The sequence below is a fragment of the Falco rusticolus genome, chromosome 3, assembly GCF_015220075.1.
Source record: "Falco rusticolus isolate bFalRus1 chromosome 3, bFalRus1.pri, whole genome shotgun sequence".
NCBI lineage: Eukaryota > Metazoa > Chordata > Aves > Falconiformes > Falconidae > Falco > Falco rusticolus.
This window is the reverse complement of record NC_051189.1, coordinates 65,090,562-65,109,285: the sequence shown is the minus strand read 5'-3', so window position 1 is coordinate 65,109,285 and position 18,724 is coordinate 65,090,562. Positions and strand designations below refer to the sequence as shown.

At 36.2% G+C, this 18,724-nt stretch overlaps 1 protein-coding gene across 1 annotated transcript in view; it reads right to left on the bottom strand.

Moving 5' to 3' along the window:
• CCDC102B (coiled-coil domain containing 102B) overlaps positions 1 to 18,724 on the bottom strand; it is a 154,461-nt gene that overhangs the window by 101,326 nt on the left and 34,411 nt on the right. Inside the window, 2 exon segments of the mRNA XM_037380974.1 lie at positions 17,099 to 17,154; positions 17,157 to 17,304. Coding sequence (XP_037236871.1) covers positions 17,099 to 17,154; positions 17,157 to 17,304 — 204 coding nt within the window.

The window sequence follows — 18,724 nt, the reverse complement described above, 5'->3', positions numbered from 1 at the left end:
AACTTCGGATGTATGGATTTTATATTTTATAAATCATAAATATTATTCTTTTATGTAGAAACAAGAAAACTACTTTATTAGATTTAAAAGTCCCAAAGGCCAATGGAAGAAAAAGTTTACTCTCAACTGAACCATCAGATTCTGAAACAAATAGAAGCATCAATAGCATTCTTCACCTAATCACTGCAGCCAGATTGATTTTTCAGAAGGCAGACTATTATGTATGTGTGAGTACATGACCTTTCAGATTTTACCAATAATATTCTTCATGTACATTGATCCACCTTATACTACTGGAGCCAGGGATGCAGAACTGCCAAAAACATTCACTTCCACTTAGTTAGCTGGAAATATACCTTCTTACAAAAAAGCAGCTTCTTCAGTCATGATATGTGGCTTTTGTATGTCATCTGATGAGATGTAAATGTCTAGGACAATTCAAAACTGCAGGTACCTAGTAATCATAAAACCATAAGAGTGTGAATGTAGAGTAACCAATTTAAACTTATTCAGTTCTAGGTCATTAGACTTGGTAAAAGGTATTTCCACTCAGCTATACAGAAGCCTATTACAGTTGTTTCCATTTGAAGGTCAGTAATCACCAGTGTTGACCTTCAACAGAACATAAAAGTTGTTCATCGATGGATTTATCAGAACAATCAACAATCACAACACAATACTAAAATACAGATCCTATTTTAATCCACATGAAGACAAAAGGAACATAGCATTTGAGTGAATTAGATTAGACTGTGTTGAACCTTTCCCTGTTCTACTGCTTCGTAGCCACTTAGCAACACTCTAATGCTGATACAGTCACTTGATACTAAGTGAGGGACATCAGGCTTCTAAGAGGATCCTCCTCCTCCTGACATTTGGCTGCCTGGGCTCAGGGCCAATTTAGAGACAGTGTAGCTGAAGGCATGCCCCGCTTCCCTTTTAGAAAGGACCTTAAGTAAAGCTTTTCCAGAAAGCTTTGCTGGAAACCAAAGCAAGGGCTGCTCCTTCTTACCTTTGGATCTTTTATGCTGAGGCTCTCCAACGAGCCTTGCCTGAGCTCCAGCCTCAGCTGCATCAGAGCGACTATGGACCTGCCTGATCTGGACTTTCAGCTAACCCTGGATGCCACCTCCAGACCTACTCTGCTTTGCTTCATCAGGTGCTGTGGGTCTGGGTAAGATCTCTGCCTCTCCTGGCCTTGGTTCCTTGCTGAGCTCCTGGCTTCCCTTCCCTTAGGGACTGGGTGCTTCTCTAACATATTGGGGTAGAGATCAACATACTGATTTTGACATTGATACCAAAATTACAGTAGTACAACGTAAGAAGAGTTCTGGATTCCAAGTACTTATAGACACAACATATCTATACAACACTGGCAAAAAAAGCAGTCTCCATGGGCTAATCATCTGCTGAGTTACAAAGACTCTACAATGACAGAAAAATATTTTCTAGACAGCTTTGGATAGGTTTCTACAACCTTGCTCTGGCAGGGTTTACAATAGTGTATTAAATATGGTGTGCTATTTGGTACTAAAGAAATTAAATCTTGTTCCAACATGGTTGCCACTCATTTGTATTACACATTTGACAATATGAAAATAAATCTCCTTGGTGAGATACATGGCTTGAAATAATAACCAAACAATGTCAACTATCTGAAAGAAGCACAGAAAAAAGGTGCAAAAAGGAAAGTGAAAGCAAAATGGAGTGAATCAGTAAGTGAGAAAATGTGTCTAACATGGGCTCAGAGCTATACAATACAGCAGTCACCCCAAATATCCCAATTAGAAACTGGATAAAACAGTACTTATTTTGGTCTCTAAGGATTCTTGCTAAATGACTTCTTGATTGGTATTTCTGACTGTAGACAAAAGGAAAAATAATGATGAAGATTTTTTATTTTCTTTTGCAATTATAGGACAGAAGAGATTAAGAAAGTAATGAAATTCCTTTTTTAACATATCCTTTTAACATAACTTTTAAAACTATAAATAAACAAAGAGACTAGAAATATTAAATATTTTTCACTTAATATATAGAGTAATTTCTTCCACAATGTTTCTGCATTAAGGGCAGTTGTAGGGTACAACATTGTTTTTTAAGGAACCACCTACATTATCAGGTCTTAAATAAATTTCTGGTCAAAGCATCATTTTTTACTTCAGATAGACAAATACCTTTGGTTAACTTACACCAACCATTATTTTTCTTCTTCACAAATTTTCTGAAACAGGGAAAGACAGACGTCAAAATCCACTATACTGAGAAAAGGAAAGCATACAGAAAGTGGCAGGGTCAGACAAAAGGTGTTCAGTTCTATAAATCAGTGTTTATGCCATTTGGGGACCATCTGGTTCCAAGGTACACTAATGAAAATGGCTGGTTTAAAACAATATCTTAACAAAATGGCCATCTAAAAATAAAAGCTGTTATTTCTGTTATCTCCTTTGGCATAAGACAATTTTTTACGCACTTCTTTAGCCTTGGGGTGTTGTCGGTTTACTTGTTTTTTAATAAGGATTCAGTAAAGAAATATATCCTCTGAAGAGCATGGAAATAAAAATGGTAGTATAACGAAAAGACAAACCTCTGTAACTAGCAGCTTAACCAGAATTACATGAGCTAAGTGACTCCGGCATTAACTCTGATGAGCACAAAAGGCAAGTGTTGGACCAAACCCAGGCTATTTCCTCCTAGATTACTCCTTCCACATACTGGGATAAATAAACAAAACCAAACCAAAAGAAAAGAAAAGAAAAGAAACGTTACGAAGCTTTACCTTCTACGCAAACTTAGCTAAAAGGGTGAGAAAGTGAGAGGGTAGTTCAGGCCAAACTGAGCCTATAGTCTCCTCAGTGATCATAACCCAAGACAGCTGTCCTGAAAGCAATAAGGTATGCGCAGCACAGGGAGACAAAGCACAAGATATTCCAAGCATCCACTGCTGGCTGTTTAAAGAAATAAAATTTGCAAAGTTGATAAGAAATATCACAAAATACAGTTCAAATCCATCAGTACACATTTTTAAGAGGGACACTGCTGAAGAATAATCCCTTCTGCTCTTTTTCAAACACTGTTAAAAGATGCACAAAATGAAGGCTGAATTAGACTCTCTTTTATATATATATTTTTTTTCTTAAAAAGTAATCTGTCAACAAGTGAATTTGATAGTCTGCTGCTTCAAAGTCAGAAGTTAATCAGAACTAATTTAAAATATTCAGTAACTGTAAGAAGTACCTTGGCAACTAAGACAAGCTTACAGATATTCCACATAGGGCCAAAGTTTCTACCTAACTGGAAAGATTAATCACTGAAACTGTCAGATTGGACAGGCTGAATTTAAAGGGATGAAACTTGAGAAAAGCATCAACACACTTTGATGCATACATCCACCTTTACCAACTGACAACTTAATTATGAGACAATAAAAAAAGGGAAAATTCCTATCCTTCTATCAACTGCAATAACATAAAGAACATATTTCAGGAATTAATAAAATAGTGGCTTTGGAAAAAAACAGAATTAAAGAAGATCTGGATTTTATTTTTATTAGAGATTTTGGGGAATAGTCTGAAAACACATTCAAATCTAATAATAGAGAAGAAAAAAGTTAAATGAGTTTCACATATAAATATATATATTCTGGAGTGGAGTCTACTGTGTTTATTTTATAAAGGGAACTATATAAAATATTGTCTATATAAAATATTGTATCACATGATACATTATAACTATCTGCTTACAAAGTGGAGAAATAGAAAAGATCTTAAAATCTGGTAGTCTTTTTGTAAAGATGTAATAAGCAGGCCAAGCAGGATGTGAGGAACAACTTGCAGAAGCTATAAAAACTATTAATCCTTTTTGCAACTAATCAACAGCAAGAAACCTGATGGCCTGCTGAACATTACACAAGGAATATGAAAAATGAAGGAAATGAGAGCTACTTGAATTTCCCCTACATTCACATAGGAAAAGCATACAAATAATCTTGTGCACGTATTTTATATATGGGCTACATCACAAGATCTGTCTCAAATTGAATAATGTCATGAAACAAGCAGACAAAATGAGTAGTTAAAAACCCATGGGACTAGATACCAGTCATTAAAGAATTCAGAAGGCCTAGAAAACAGCTAGCATGGTAAATATTTTTAAAATGATTGAAGAAGGGATTTAAAAAACAAAGAAGTTCTAATGACTGTAACAGGAAAACTGACATTCTTAACTACAAATCAGATTATATGGATAAATATGATATATTGAAGAAGAATCAAAACAATTTTTGTGCAAGAAGACTTAGGTCTTACAAATTTATTTCAGTTTTCTGAGTGAGTCAATAAATTGGCTTTGCTGGGTCAGGGATCATGGCAGGCCTTCAAAAGGCATTTAACAAAGGCCTTCCACAATGTTTCCTATAGGAACTTTGCTGACTTGGTAAAAGAAAAGGCCCTCACATACCAGAATAACTAGCTTTTAAATTAGGAAAAAATAAAGCAGAAGGGACAAGAACAGAGGAATAATTGACCCGTTTTCATGCTGCAGGAAGATCATAGCAGTAGACACCCAAAGAGAACCATGTTTGGATTTTGCCACAGAAAAAAAAAAAAAGTCAAAATTATTTAGGAATCTAGGTGAATACAAACACAAAGAAAGATATGGGGGATTAAAAATAGCAAAGGCTTTCAATACTTAGTGATGAAAAGATAGTAACGAAAATCAAAACACAGTTCTGGTTCTACTGGTAGAGGTGCAGCTTTAAGTTTACTACTATCACTCAAAATGAGATCTTACAATTATCAAAGGTACCCTTATTTAAAAATACCAGGTTTTTATTTTTAAAAAATACTGTGCAACAGCAGTAAAAAAATTAAAACAGATTAAGTGTCATTAGGAAAAGCATATTAAGCATAACAGAAAATATAATTATTTCAGTCATACATTAATTTCTTCAATAGTGTATTTCTGTTTATTATTGTGCCCACCCTGCCCCACACCCCAATTAGATAATTTTGGAACTGGAAAGTCAGAGGAATAATAATAAGTGGTTGATGGTAAAGATTTGCTGAGTCGGAGGGGGAAAAAAGCAAACTGAATGGGCATCTAAGACCCTGGGGTGGATGTAGTGAAGGAAGAGGGAACTGAAGTAATGTTCTATTTCAACATCATGAAATTGCAGATGTAGCTTTAAAGCAAGCAACATAAATGCTTCACCCAATGTACAGCTAAATTTGTAATTTTTCATGGCAGGCCACAGTGAATGTTAAATATTTACATGTATTCAAAAAATACTTGAAAATATTCACAGAAAGAACATTCAGTAAGAATTATTACAGTTGAAAAACACCATTCTCCTTCTGCAACTTTCTAAGCCATAATTTGCTAAGAAACCATGACAGTGCTCAGGGAAAGTATTCTTGAGCTGCCTTTAGTAAGTCTTCCCTACATACCAATTTTTGGTCAATGTCAGAAATAGGATACAGGGCTAGATACTTTTGTTCTGATGGCATGCAAGTACTCTCATGTTACTCTGCCAAAATCGAAAAGGTAACTGGCATTTAAAAGAAAGCTTCCCCAACTGGCTGGGAAAAAAAGAGAGTGAGGCCATACAATAAAGTTGAGAAGTTAAAATTTTCTTCTTTTTTTCCTTAATTGTTCATTTCAGCATTCTAACCTTTGATAGATACATATACAAAAATGAGGAGAAAAAAGAAGACAATACTGGCTTCATATATTTCATAAGAAAGAAGAGACAAAATAAAATATTTTTTCTGAACTGTAAAAACTTTTTCATTATTATAAATATGTAATTTGCTGCTTAATGAAAAGCTGAAGACATTGTATTTTGTACATATCTATAACTGCAAGCGTGATAGACAAATAGGTGTTAAACTGCCATATGCACTTCAAGATATTCAGTCTTCCATGAACAGCCTCCAGAAAACAACAGAGAAATTCAGTGTAAAAAGAAGGAAATATTTTAACTCATATAGTTAATACTTTATACATTCCCATGAAGAATTACAGGTTTCATCACTTTGCTCTCATTGCTGAGGTTGATGTTGAATGACTACAGAGATCTCCAAATAGTCCTTCTATTACTTTATTAATAGAGTACATCCCCTAGTAAATTATCATATTAAGATATTAATGTGATTAAACCTATTTTACAAATGCTACAGGACAATACTGAATATCTACCCTTAAGTGAAATAAAAATCTTATCCAAATTAAGAAAAAATACAGTACAGAATACATGATTATACATACACATCAGCAAAACGTATTGTTTTTCTGGTTTTTATCATCACTATAAAATGTGTAATTCAAAATTTTTATGCAAACTTTTAAAATTTTATTACTACAATTTACAGGCCCCTTCAAGAAGTTAGAAAATAGGAGATAAAATACTAAAGTTTAATGAAAAAATTGAAGCATACTAATACTCTTAAAATTATGCCACTAGTCACATGCAAATGACAGATTAATTTTAAAATCTAGTCTTTGACATTCAGCTTCTTGTCAGGAATTCTGAATTAAATATTTTTGAAACTGGAAGCAATTTGGTGAGGGAAGTACAGTGCTGAGTGTTGATCCATGTCAGTTTGTAATCCAGTAATTTTTTTTCTTGCTATTATTAAACATCAGCATAATTTGCTAGAGGAAATGAACACATCTGTAAAACTGTCTTTTTCTTTGTTTTTAGCCCTACACTTTAGTGGATTTTCTAAGGAATTGAAGACTGTTTCACCAGAAAAAATATTTAGGAAAAAAAGCATATAAAGCCAACTGTATCCCAAACGGTAATTCTGACAAAAAATTGTTTTAAAAAATCTGTTAAGGGAGAAAACTGAGCCACCAGTACTTCTTTCCCATCACAATAACAAGCCCCAGAGGTTTGCATTGAAACAAAGATAACTCTCCATTAGATGAACAGTGCTAGCTGAAGTATCAAAGTTGTTAACAATAATACCATAATTATGTCTTCTTTTGAGTTTTGTTCTGATGAAGAGTAAAAAATATATTAAAAGCATAGTCTAAGAGATTTGTGACACAAAACCAGGAGAGAAACACATGGCAATAATATAAGTCCTTACTATTTAAACTTCTTTTGCACCATCTGGGTAAATTATAAAATTCCTCCTCTGTACTGTGGTGCATCCTCAAAACAGCTCTGGCAGATCACATGCATTCAGATAGCAGGTAGAGAGATGAATGTCTACTGTGATCTCTGCTGACACAGAAGCAATTTGCATCTACTTTTGTATTTGGCTCTGTTCACACCAGTAAGTCAGCACAGCAGAAGATGGTAAGTAGACTACAGCAAGCAGATGTTGAGGCTCAGGCACAAACACAAGAGCCTGTGTTTTGCCTGCTTCTGCAGCCCTTAATACAAATGCAGTAGAAGGCCATCCCAAAAAACATCATTGGTCCAGCCCCGTCCACTCCAGCAGGGCTTGGAGCAAGGACCATGAATATCCGAAGCAGAGCTTCCCACATAGTTTCCTCCAGAAGGAATTGAGCCTGCACAACTCTGAACTAAAGCAATACCAGTTCAAGGTAGGATGATGGGAGGGGATCTGCCTTAAAGCCACATTACTTCTTTGAACCAAAATGTTAAGATATGTTAATGCAGCTGCCACATTTGTCACCTTACACCATTAATTTTTCTCAACCACTTCTTAAATTTTATTTCACAACTGTACTTGTAAATACTGTTCTAGTTAATAATTTGTGGTAAGTTTCTGTGGAGCTTAGAGTAATAAGGCTGTCTCTCATTAAAAGTGTTCTACTGTGGTGGGTTAACCTTGTCTGGCTGCCAGGCGCCCATCAAGCTGCTCTTACTCTTCCCATCTCAGCAGGATACAGGGAGAAAATAACATGAGAAACATCATGGGTCAAGATAAAGGCAGTTTAATAAAAAAAAAAACAAACCCAAAGGCTGCATGTGGAAGCAAAGCAAAAAACCAAAAAAAACCCCAAAACCTCCAACCCATAAATGGAGATGCACTCTATACTTCCTACCAGCAGGTGAAGTCCAGCCACTTCCTGGGAAGCAGGGCCTCAGTACACACAGAAGTTGCTTTGGAAGACAAACACCTTAACAAGGAACACCCCTTTCCCTTTGGTCAGTTTGGGTCAGCTGCTCTGGGTGTTCCCCATCCAAACGTACTTACTTTGCGAGGGAGGTCAGAGGGACAGCCTTGATGCCATGCAAGCACCACTCAGCAACAGCCAAAACACCACACCAGTGTGTAAATCGACCTGCTGCAAACACAAGTGCAAGGCACAGCACTGCACAGGCTGCGATGAGGAAAGTTAACCCATTCCCAGCCAGACCTGGTACATCTACATTCAAGTAAATAGTAAACAGCTGGAACGAATGAAAATTAATAAACTTTAAAATGATCAAAATATTTCTGGGAAGAAAAAAATACAATATGAACAACCTTTTTAGCTGCCTGTATTGATTATTTTATATTATTTTTTTTTAACAAAAGAGAAAAGCATTTAATACTTCAGTTGCCAAATCTGCAACTGATATTTTGCTTTCATAAAAAAATGTATGTTTGATATACTGCATAAAACGTGTGTTACTAAAATGTGATCTGATCCAATAGCTTCTTATCCTAAGGGTTTAGATGCAAGTAGTTATAATCCATTAAAACACAGCAAACACTAGTAACAAAGGGTCTGATATATACAGTAATCTTTAAAAAAGTCTGTTCCTAACTAGAGATGAAAATTAGCTGGTAATATTTTTCCCTGGATCATGAAAGAACAGAAACTTATGATGCTGCAAATTTAAAAACTGTAGTATTTGCAGTTCCCTTTCTTGAGAATCGAGTATGTAGCTAATATTTCCATGAATTGACGGTGGTTTTTCTCTTTAATTAATACACTCAATACTTCAATCACTCTGAAATCTTTGCCATGCAATTGCATACCAGAACAGATCACAGTATTTGTTCTTTGGTAGTGTGTTTGAAACAGTTGCTTAATCTATAAATGAAGAAAAAGATACTATCTTGAAAATAAATGTGGAAGTCAGTACAACTGTGTTCTAACATCTTCCTTAGAGATGTACAGAGAGGAGAATTTTTGGTTTGAAATTTTTGTTAATTTGATTTTTCTAGATCTTAAAGAATTAATGATTGGACATCAATTTCTTATTCAACTAAAAAAAATAGATTTAGGGAGCAGTAATTTAGACTCACAGCCTTTACTGGTGTTTTTTAGTTAAAGTTAGGAAGCATGTCAATCACATTGTAGCTATTCTTATATCAAATTTTGTATCCATAAAAATTTGTGTTTACACAGTGATACTATGAAATTACAAAGACTATAACTACAGTAGGGTAACTAGTTTCTGCCATATAAGTAAACCATCATAAAATATCTTATTTTGTAATTAAAAGAAATACCCTTTTCACATCTTTTGTATAAGGAAAAGGCAAGAGTGGATATCGTTCCTCTATTTTAAAAATATGAAGAAAACCAATCTCACTGAGGCTACTATTGTAAAAATGTATTTTTGTCTATGAAATGTGAGGAACACACCCACCTCGGACATCGTTGTGGGATGATCTTATCTAGATTTCAAATGTCCACCCAGCTACTCTCTCATCTCCTCTTCTCTACAGGTTAGGGGGGACAAAATAAGATGGAAGGGCTCATGGGCTGAGATAAATTACCCTCATAAGAAAAATAGTCTTGATTTGAGTAAAATTGGATTTATTGCCAATTAAAAATAGAGTATGATGGTGAGAACCGAAGATGAAACTAAAAATATCTTACTTCCTTCTCAACCTTCTTCACAGGCTCAACCTCATTCCTTTACTCCTTACTCTCTACCTTCTCCCTCTATGCACAGATGGGGAACAGCGGGTTATGGGTCAGTCCATAACAGTTCCTCTCTGCTTCTCCTTTCTTGTCACACTGTTCCTCTGCTCCAGCAAGGGCGTCCCACCCACAGGATATAGTCCTCCATGAACTGTTCCAGAGTGGGTCCTTCCCACAGGCCAAAGGGTCCTTTCCATGGGGCAAGTCTTTCAGGAACAGACTGCTCAGGCATGGCTCTCCCAGGGGCTGCAACTCCTGCCAGGACCCTGGTCCTGCATGTGCTCTCCACAGGCTGCACCTTCCTTCAGTGCATGTACACTTGCTCTGGAGTGGGGTCATCAGCCCATGGATGCCCCAGTGCCTGGAGCACCTCCATCCTTCCTTCTCTGGCCTTGGTGTCTGCAGAGCTGTTTCACATTTTTTCCTCACCCTTTCCCATCCTTCACACCCCTGCTCAGTGTTTTTACTGTATCTTAAATGTGTTTTCATAGAGGTGCCGCCAGCACAACTGATGGGCTCAGCTTTGGCCAGTGGTGGGTTCCTTTTGGAGCCAGTTGGAATCAGTTGTGCCTGGTACGGGGCAGCTCCTGATGTCTTCTCACAGAGGCCATCCCTGCAACCCCCCTGCTACCAAAACCTTGCCATGTAAACCCAATACAGACAATTTTGCAAATTATTTGCATAACAATTTGAGTGTTTCCTACTTTTGAAAAATCAAGCCTAAATTTTGATGATTTAAAAACCATCTTGCTAGATAACACTAAGCTAAAATGGTTTAATCTTAAAAATATATGTTGTTCATCAATCCATACTTAAAAGCTATGGAATTTTTTCCTAACAACATTATAAACTTACCATATTAAAGATGGAAATTAAGCTTAAAAAATTCATCTATGCATCTACAAGCTCCATAGTTCAGCCCTGTGCACTTAAATTCTGTACAAGTCCACTACAAAATATATTCAATGAATCAAAACCATAATAACCAGATAATTATTAGAGATATTACAAAGTTATTATTCCCCCAAATTTATTTATAAGTCTGTTTCAAGGTTATTTCACAGATGAAATAAAAATTTTCTTTCCATAAACAGCATGTTTTGCATATTGAGCTATACCATCAACAAGGGGTTTTTTACTTCATTTTACCCCTTCCTAAATAAACCAGTTAGATGCATTAAATATTTGTTGCCATGCTATTTGTCAAACAATACAGCTATTAATTTAAATGGTATTTTCCACTCCAAGAAGTACAATCGATATACAATCGTCTGATCTCAATTGTTTCATCAATTCCCCTCATCTTGTGCAACAGAAGTTACCCTTTCAAAAACTGCATGTGGAAACATTTATAACCAACATACTGCCAGCTAAGAATAATATTGAGGACTCACATTTTGTGCAAAACATAATATTAACTTTTCTGTTCAGAACTTCAATCTGCATGATTTACTACCATTCAGTGGCGAGAGATTGCAGAAAAAGAGATTGCACAAAACTGCACAAAAGTATATTCTGTGGAGGTATACATATTAAAGAGTAAGGAATTTGTCAACATGAAATAATTTAGACAAGGATGTAAGGTCTTCCCTTCTGTATTTTGATACCATGTTTAATCTTACTAAAACTGTTATGAAAGAAAAAATATAACCATAGATTATAACCTTTAAAAATTTGAATCAGCTGTACCTCAATTAGTAACACTGTATATTGTTCTAAACAACTACAATGGATCTCCCAAGTCATCTCACAAATACAGGTTTTGGAGAAACTAGGGTGTTAGGCAACTGTGTTTTGCTCTGGAATTCATTCAGTAACACTTATCCATATCCCTTATGTCTATTTGCTAAAGAAAGCCCTATTCATTCAGATTAAGATGCACAAAGGTCTTCAGACAGCTGTGATTTCAATCTTGTATAACCCTTGGCTAACCTAAATGCCTAACCATCACCTATACTTTACGGAAATTATCCTTCTGTACTCTTCTAACCCTGCATAAAACATCTTATTATATTTGAACTCAAGCTACCATCCCAGAAAAAAAGGCTCCTAAATCAGAAGGCAAAGCCATTCTTTTCAGGTTATTGATAGCATTACAGCAAATTAGATAGCGACAGTTTCAGAATTTATAAAAGGTTCAACAGTGACAGGATGTTCCTACATAGGAATTGATCGGTTCCATCTAAGATATAACTTGAGTTAGGATGGAATCCTTGAAAAAACTACTCTCCTTTCCTAACTCCTGTTTTTCATTTACTGGCAGCAGCAAGGTTAAAAAAACATGCTAACTAACGCCACAAACCATTGTCTTCACTACGCATGGCTGGCCAGGTCTCCAACAGCATGACTGATTTGGAGATGAACTCATTTCCAGAGTAATTTTTCTTGTAAATTTTTTTCTATCTTATTAACTCTTTGCTGCTGTGAATAGAGTTCACGGTGGCATTAAGTGATCACCACAGTCATTCTTTCCTGTAATACTATTGACCTTTTATGTTACTTATGTTGTCAGTTGGTGTCTGGTGTCACAGAAGACTGTTTACGGTAGTACCATTTGCTCTGCCTGCAGCCAGACACCAGGAGCCCCAGATGCAGTGAGCAAACGTGCCTGGGATACTATGGCAGGCCAGCCCCCACTGACTGCTCACAAACTGCGCCAAGGCTCCCAATGCCACGTTGCACCTCTCGTGGGCAAGCAGTTCAAAGGTCTTTGAGAAATCTGGTAATCCCAGGGCTGGAACTTTCACTAATGCTTGCTTCAGCTGCTTAAATGCAGCTCACACCTCCTCAGTGCAGATGACATAATCCTTTCAGACGAATTTTAGTAAGCCATACTATGGTTCTACCAGAAGTCCATTGTTTGCAATCCACAATTAGCACCACCCACCGTTCCTAGAAAGGCTATCAATTCTCTTGCAACTTGAGGCTCAAGGAGTTGACAAATCGCTTCTTTCCTGTTTGTACTTAATCATCTTTGTCCTCAGAATCTCAAACCCAAGATAACTTACAGTCTCCTTAGCTATCTGTGCCTTTTCTTTGGACACCTGATACCTGCTAACTCCCAGGAAATTTAGCAGAGTGATGGTCAATTCTGATTAATTGTTGTGTATTTTCGAACAGCCTCTTTTAACCTATTCATAAAATCTGTGGGTGATTCCTTGCAATCTTATTTTACTTCATACAATTTAGACAAATTTATAGCTTTTGGTATACCATTTCTAATTCTGAACAGGATCCATCTTTGTTATTTATTTAATAATTGTCTAGATCTGTGGATATTGGGGTCCCAGTTAATGTTCACAGATGGAAATTTTTGCTCCACTGTTCCTTTTAGCATATCTGCTGCTACGTGAGCTACATGTGTTCTGGTTGCCTTGTGGGCCACCTCTTTTGCAGTACCATCAAAGAACACTTGCATTAATGCCTCTATATCCTTTCAGTCAGGATCTTGAGTTTTAATCATCATTTCAAAGGCCCTGGTGACCTTATAGGGATCATCCCTATAGTTTCCTGCCACAGCTTTCCAATTATTTAAATCAATGATTGAAAACAGAACTTTCATTGTTACTGGTCCCTTTGTCCCTACTGCTTGGTGTAGGGGTGCCTGTATCACTTCTCACTGGCAATTTCATGTCTGTCCAGCAACAGGACTAAAACCTTCAGCTCCCAACAACTGTACCTCCTGATTTTGACAAACCTCCTCACATTCCTGTATATGTTCTCTTGGGTGTGCACAGTGACCAGGGCAACCATCAATTTAATATACTCTTCCATTTGTCAACAATATTCAGCATAAGACATCTCTGTCCTATACTACAAGCAGAACAACATATTTTTAAACCATTAGAATTTTTGTCCTTTTCTAATGCTAGAACAAAAAGATCTGTTGGAACCATACCATATTCTTTTTGCTGTTCTGGATGATTTCTTGAAGTAAAGGACATGTCAGAATATGCAACTTCATCCCATTTCTTTTCCCTCCATAAGAACAACATTAGATGTAAAAGCGTATTATAATTCAGAGTGCCATATGTCAGCCACTTTCCCCCATTCTCCAATCTATACAACAGCCACCATTAATTAAAGTATCCCTGGACACAGATGATCCTGCAATATCCTTCTAATGTTTCAATATACATCCCAAAGGTGATTTTTTTAAGAACTCCTCCTCCAAAAGACTGAACTGCTCCCATGACAATATACACCAATTCTAAGAAATGACAAAACACCTTAGGCAGGACAATACAAAAATCCAAGACAATTCACTCACACACACGTTCTTACAAAATTTTCATCTTAAAATATAATCCAGGTCTCAGTATCCAAAGTCATTCCAAGATCAAAATACTGGTAAGTAACCAAAAATCCCAATTTCAGGCACCCCTGGACCTATAATACAAACTAAAACCACAGTTGTGCACAAATCTTTCTTTTACCACAGTTCCTTAATGCACAGGACCTCTCCTCATGACTCATTTCAGGAACTTCCCAAAGTTTTTATATATTTTTATATCACAGGTGTCTCAGAAAGCTTGCTACATCTTAATGAGCTTATTCAATAGGTCAAGTTAATAATTTCTTTAGTTTCAGCCCCTGTCAGTGATTCTTTAATTTTTGATTATATCAGGAAAATGCTCCCATCACAGTCATTCCATCTCCCCCTGAAGCTGGGGCAGGCAGAGGCAATATCCTTGCCTGCAGATGGCATGCTCCAATCAAGAAGTTCTATCAACAAGCTGAAGGAAGGGGTGAACAGTAACCCTTTTGAATTATGAAATTCAACAATGACAAAATCCTGCACCTGGGAAGGAAGAGTCCATTGCAACAACAGAGAGGTGGTGGTTTTTCAAGAGTAGTTGTTGCTTGAAGACTGGCTGGGAATCAGTCTGCTGGTGGTGTGTGATTGCTTTAGCTGGCATAACTTTTTTTTTTTTTCCCCCCTCCTTCCCCCCCCCCCCCCCCTTCATTTATTAAACTATCTCTATCTCAACCCACAAGTTTTTCCTCAGTTTTGCCTTTTCCCTTTTCTTTTCCCTTTTCTTCCCCCCACCTTGCTGCTGGGGAGTGAATGAGGACTGGGTGGGAGCTTTGCTGACAGCTGGGGTCAACCCATCACAAAAATGCTGCCCACAGAGGTGGTGCAGTCCTGAAGACTTTTGAGACACCACCGGACAAAGCCTTGAGCAACCTGGTCTGACCTCAGAGCTGACCTTGCTTTGAGGAGGAGGTTGGACTGAAGATCTCCTGAGGTCCATTCTAGCTTGACTCGTTCTGTGATTCCATGATTTGCAGTTCTTGTAAATCAGAGATAGAAACAGCTACAAACAGATCAGTTCTCACCCTAGTCTTTGGATGAGACCTGTTACCAACCTGCCAGCTGATAGATTACATAGTTTCAGCTGACACGAAAAATACAGTTTTTAATTTTCTGCTTTAAACCCACAACCAATAGTTTTGAAGACAATCTTATCCTAAAATCATCAGCTATGAAAAGGCAAACACTGCAGGGATGTTCACTTTTATAAGGAAACAGATGACTGAGGTCCATCTCTGCCTTTTGACCTCAATAAAAGTTTGTGAAGTTGTGTCAGTAAGAGGTGTGATACTAATAGACAGAGCTGATACTAACAGACAGGGATGATCACAGATGTCTAATATTCTATGTAAGTAACACTTAATAAACAAACAAACAAAAAAACCCAGCAGAGCTGTAGGGCAAGGCCTCAAGGATGAGAGTCTGAGCACTGTTAGCCTGATGAACGGAGATGTGTTAGGACTTGTAGGGCACAAGTCCTGGGAACAAAGGAACAAGTTAACAGCAGACTCTTGAGCCATAGCAGTTGAGATGCCAACCCTATGGACAAAAGAGGGACATACAGCAAGATAAGGGAAGGAATAGTGCTGATAAGGAAATTTGTTATTTACGAAAGTCAAGTAGAAAGAAACCCCCTAATCTTAGAATAAAGATTGATGCTAAGATAAGATAGACTAATCAGTACCTATTGTTTAAATGATGCATCTTAGAAGATAGCCAATCTGTGTAGTTCACGCTTAAGATTTAACCAATCAGTGTCTAACATGTAGAAGGTAGAAACGTATATTAATGTAAAAGAATCACTAATATATCGACATCTTGCTTGCATCAAGCTACATCCCGTCTCTTCATTCGCCACACACAGCCATATAATTAAAATGTATTTGAAATACAGTAAGATGCATAGCAGATGAGCATCTTTCTGGCCACATCTCCAACCTCAAATCAGTTGCATTACAAGGAAATAATTAATATACTGGTATGGTATGATACAATGTGATATGACAAGATAAAATAAATATCAGTAATGGAAAATCCAAAACAGCTGTTTGTTATGTAAGATATTTTATAAAGGTAAGTTATACATATGAATTGCAATTTGCTGCTTCTGAGCCATCACAGAAATTGAGAAAAATCATATGATTCCACCTAAAAGCAGACCTCAAGTACAGAACCTCTCTCTCTTAATTGTTCCCAAGTTAAATTACATCTTGTAACTATACCCTAAATCTGGTCTTAGTTACTCAGCCTGCCATTATTCAATAGTAAATACACATAAATTGTATTAAAGTATTTGCTATTTAGGCAAATAAGAATGTTACTGATCAGTTAGGTTTTTTTGGTTTGGTTTTTCTTTGCTTTCTCTTACAGAGTTTTAAGAGTCTCAAAGTGTAAGCCTTCTGGACTACTACTTAATTATTGGCATAGACAGTCACACAGTAAAGGAAGTACTCACAGTTAAGAGTCTCTGAATAATTTAATACATCATTTTTAGTACTATAAAAAGGTTTAAAAGTTAACATAACTTTAGGGGAATAAGAAATAAGGCTCTTCCTTTAGTTCTTTCTTCCCTAAGAAGAGATTCAATATTCAGCAAGACAGAAGACAGAGAAATTATTTATCTCACAGCTTTTTTTGCTTTAACCTTCACCAGGACTCTATAACTACCAAAGCTTACTTAATCTCTTCTGTTCCTCCCAGTCTTCACTTTTGCTCCCTAGCCTTTTCAGACTTGTCATTTCCCCCACTCCTCTTAAAAATGAAAAGTTGTTTCTGTACCCTACAGAAATTCAAAGTCACTGAGTTCTAACTATCCAGGTCTGAGATACAGACAGGCTGTTCTGTCTTGCACAGCCTTTGTTTTAGGGACACATTTTGACATTACAAATTAGTAATTCTTTTGGGGAATGCTCCCCAAGTAATCAAATTAAGCAACGCCCATACCTTATTTTTAACCAGCAGCTTACTTTGTGCATTTGGATAATCACAACTCAATTTAGTGTTGTTTTATTTTTTATCTCCAGAAGTCCCAGAATTTCTTTTACCTGCAATTTCAGTCTTCTGTTCTCTCCTTCCAAACATTGTTTTTCTGCTTCAGGTGTCTCTCTCTTTCCCCATTCAGACGTATTCTCAGACTGTAGTCTTTCCAGCTGGGAAGGGTTGGGGTGGGAGGAAGAACAACAGAAAGACACAAGGAGAGGAATAATATGATTTAAAACTCATGTTATTTACTGGATGAGGCTAATGGCCTCACCTCAGAGTAAGGTGGGCATCTTTGAAATCAGTGAAAGATACAAGTTTTCCATGTTTCATAAAGTTAAATACTTGAATTTGAAAAGAAAAAAACAAGAAAGTAAATTTTTCATTAATTGTACCCTTTACAAAAGCAAAGAATGGGTAACGTTTTAATATAGTAACTTGTAACCAAATTTGATTTCCTCCCCTACTATTTATGGAAAAAGAGTATTTAAAAAAATGTTTTAAATGACATTGAGACTGATTTTGGTCCGACTGTGTCAAAGTTCAATTTTTATTCCCCAAAATATAAAAAATCAGCATGCTTTTAGTTATTTGCTGTTTACATTTCAGAAGGACTATAATGAAGATTCATTAACCTGAAGAAGTTCTGAAGTATGTCTTCAGTACTAGAAACAGCTATTCTAATAACCAGAGGAAGAATTTTTAAGTTTTCAGAGTGTTTCTTAAGGCCACAATTAATAGTCTTAAGGGAAATATAATCTTTTATGGTGAATGTGTAACCTTACCTTAGGTTAACCATGCTTTCTGAATTCATTTATCTAATCCACATATATGAGGTATTACATATATCAACAAAAAGCCATGTTACTGTCATATAAAATAGTTATCTAGCAAATGATTATATTTATTCTTCAGAGAAAACTAGGCAGAAGTCTTGTCAAGAATGTATGAAATGTTCCTCAGGTTTCAAAAGAAAAATTGGTAAAATGAATTTATTTTTATAGCACAAACCAGGTACTTATCAGGTACTAACAGGTATTTATCAGAAGATTCTTATTGACAAGTACTTACTATTAACAAGTTGTTATTAAATGGTACTTATAAGAAGACTGAAAGAGGTTAAGATAGATAAATCACTATGAAAACGAAAGGTTCCAGTTCTTTCAACTGGGATGAAAAAAAAATAAAGAAGAGAAATGCTAATAAATTGAAGTCAACATTTTGAGAACTTTACTATTTTCAGTACGAGAACTAAAATTGATTTGATAAAAGTAAAGACTGACAACCATGCAAGGCACATTGAAGAAACAGGATATCTGTGCCCAAGTCTTTAGAAAGAGCCAGAGGGGTGTATTTCTTCAGATATGTGTTACTTTTATTTCAAAATCAATTTCTGGTAAATAATGAAAAGCTACTGAATATGAAGCAAAGAGAATGAAGTGTTACAGCATCAGAGAAACACAATTCAAACCCTGTGAATTGTAACAACATGATTATCTAGCTAAATAAAACACCAAACTAATCTGCTCCCACCTTATTTCTGAGCAAATAAAAACAATTAGAAACTATAAACTCAAAGAGGTTCATTCA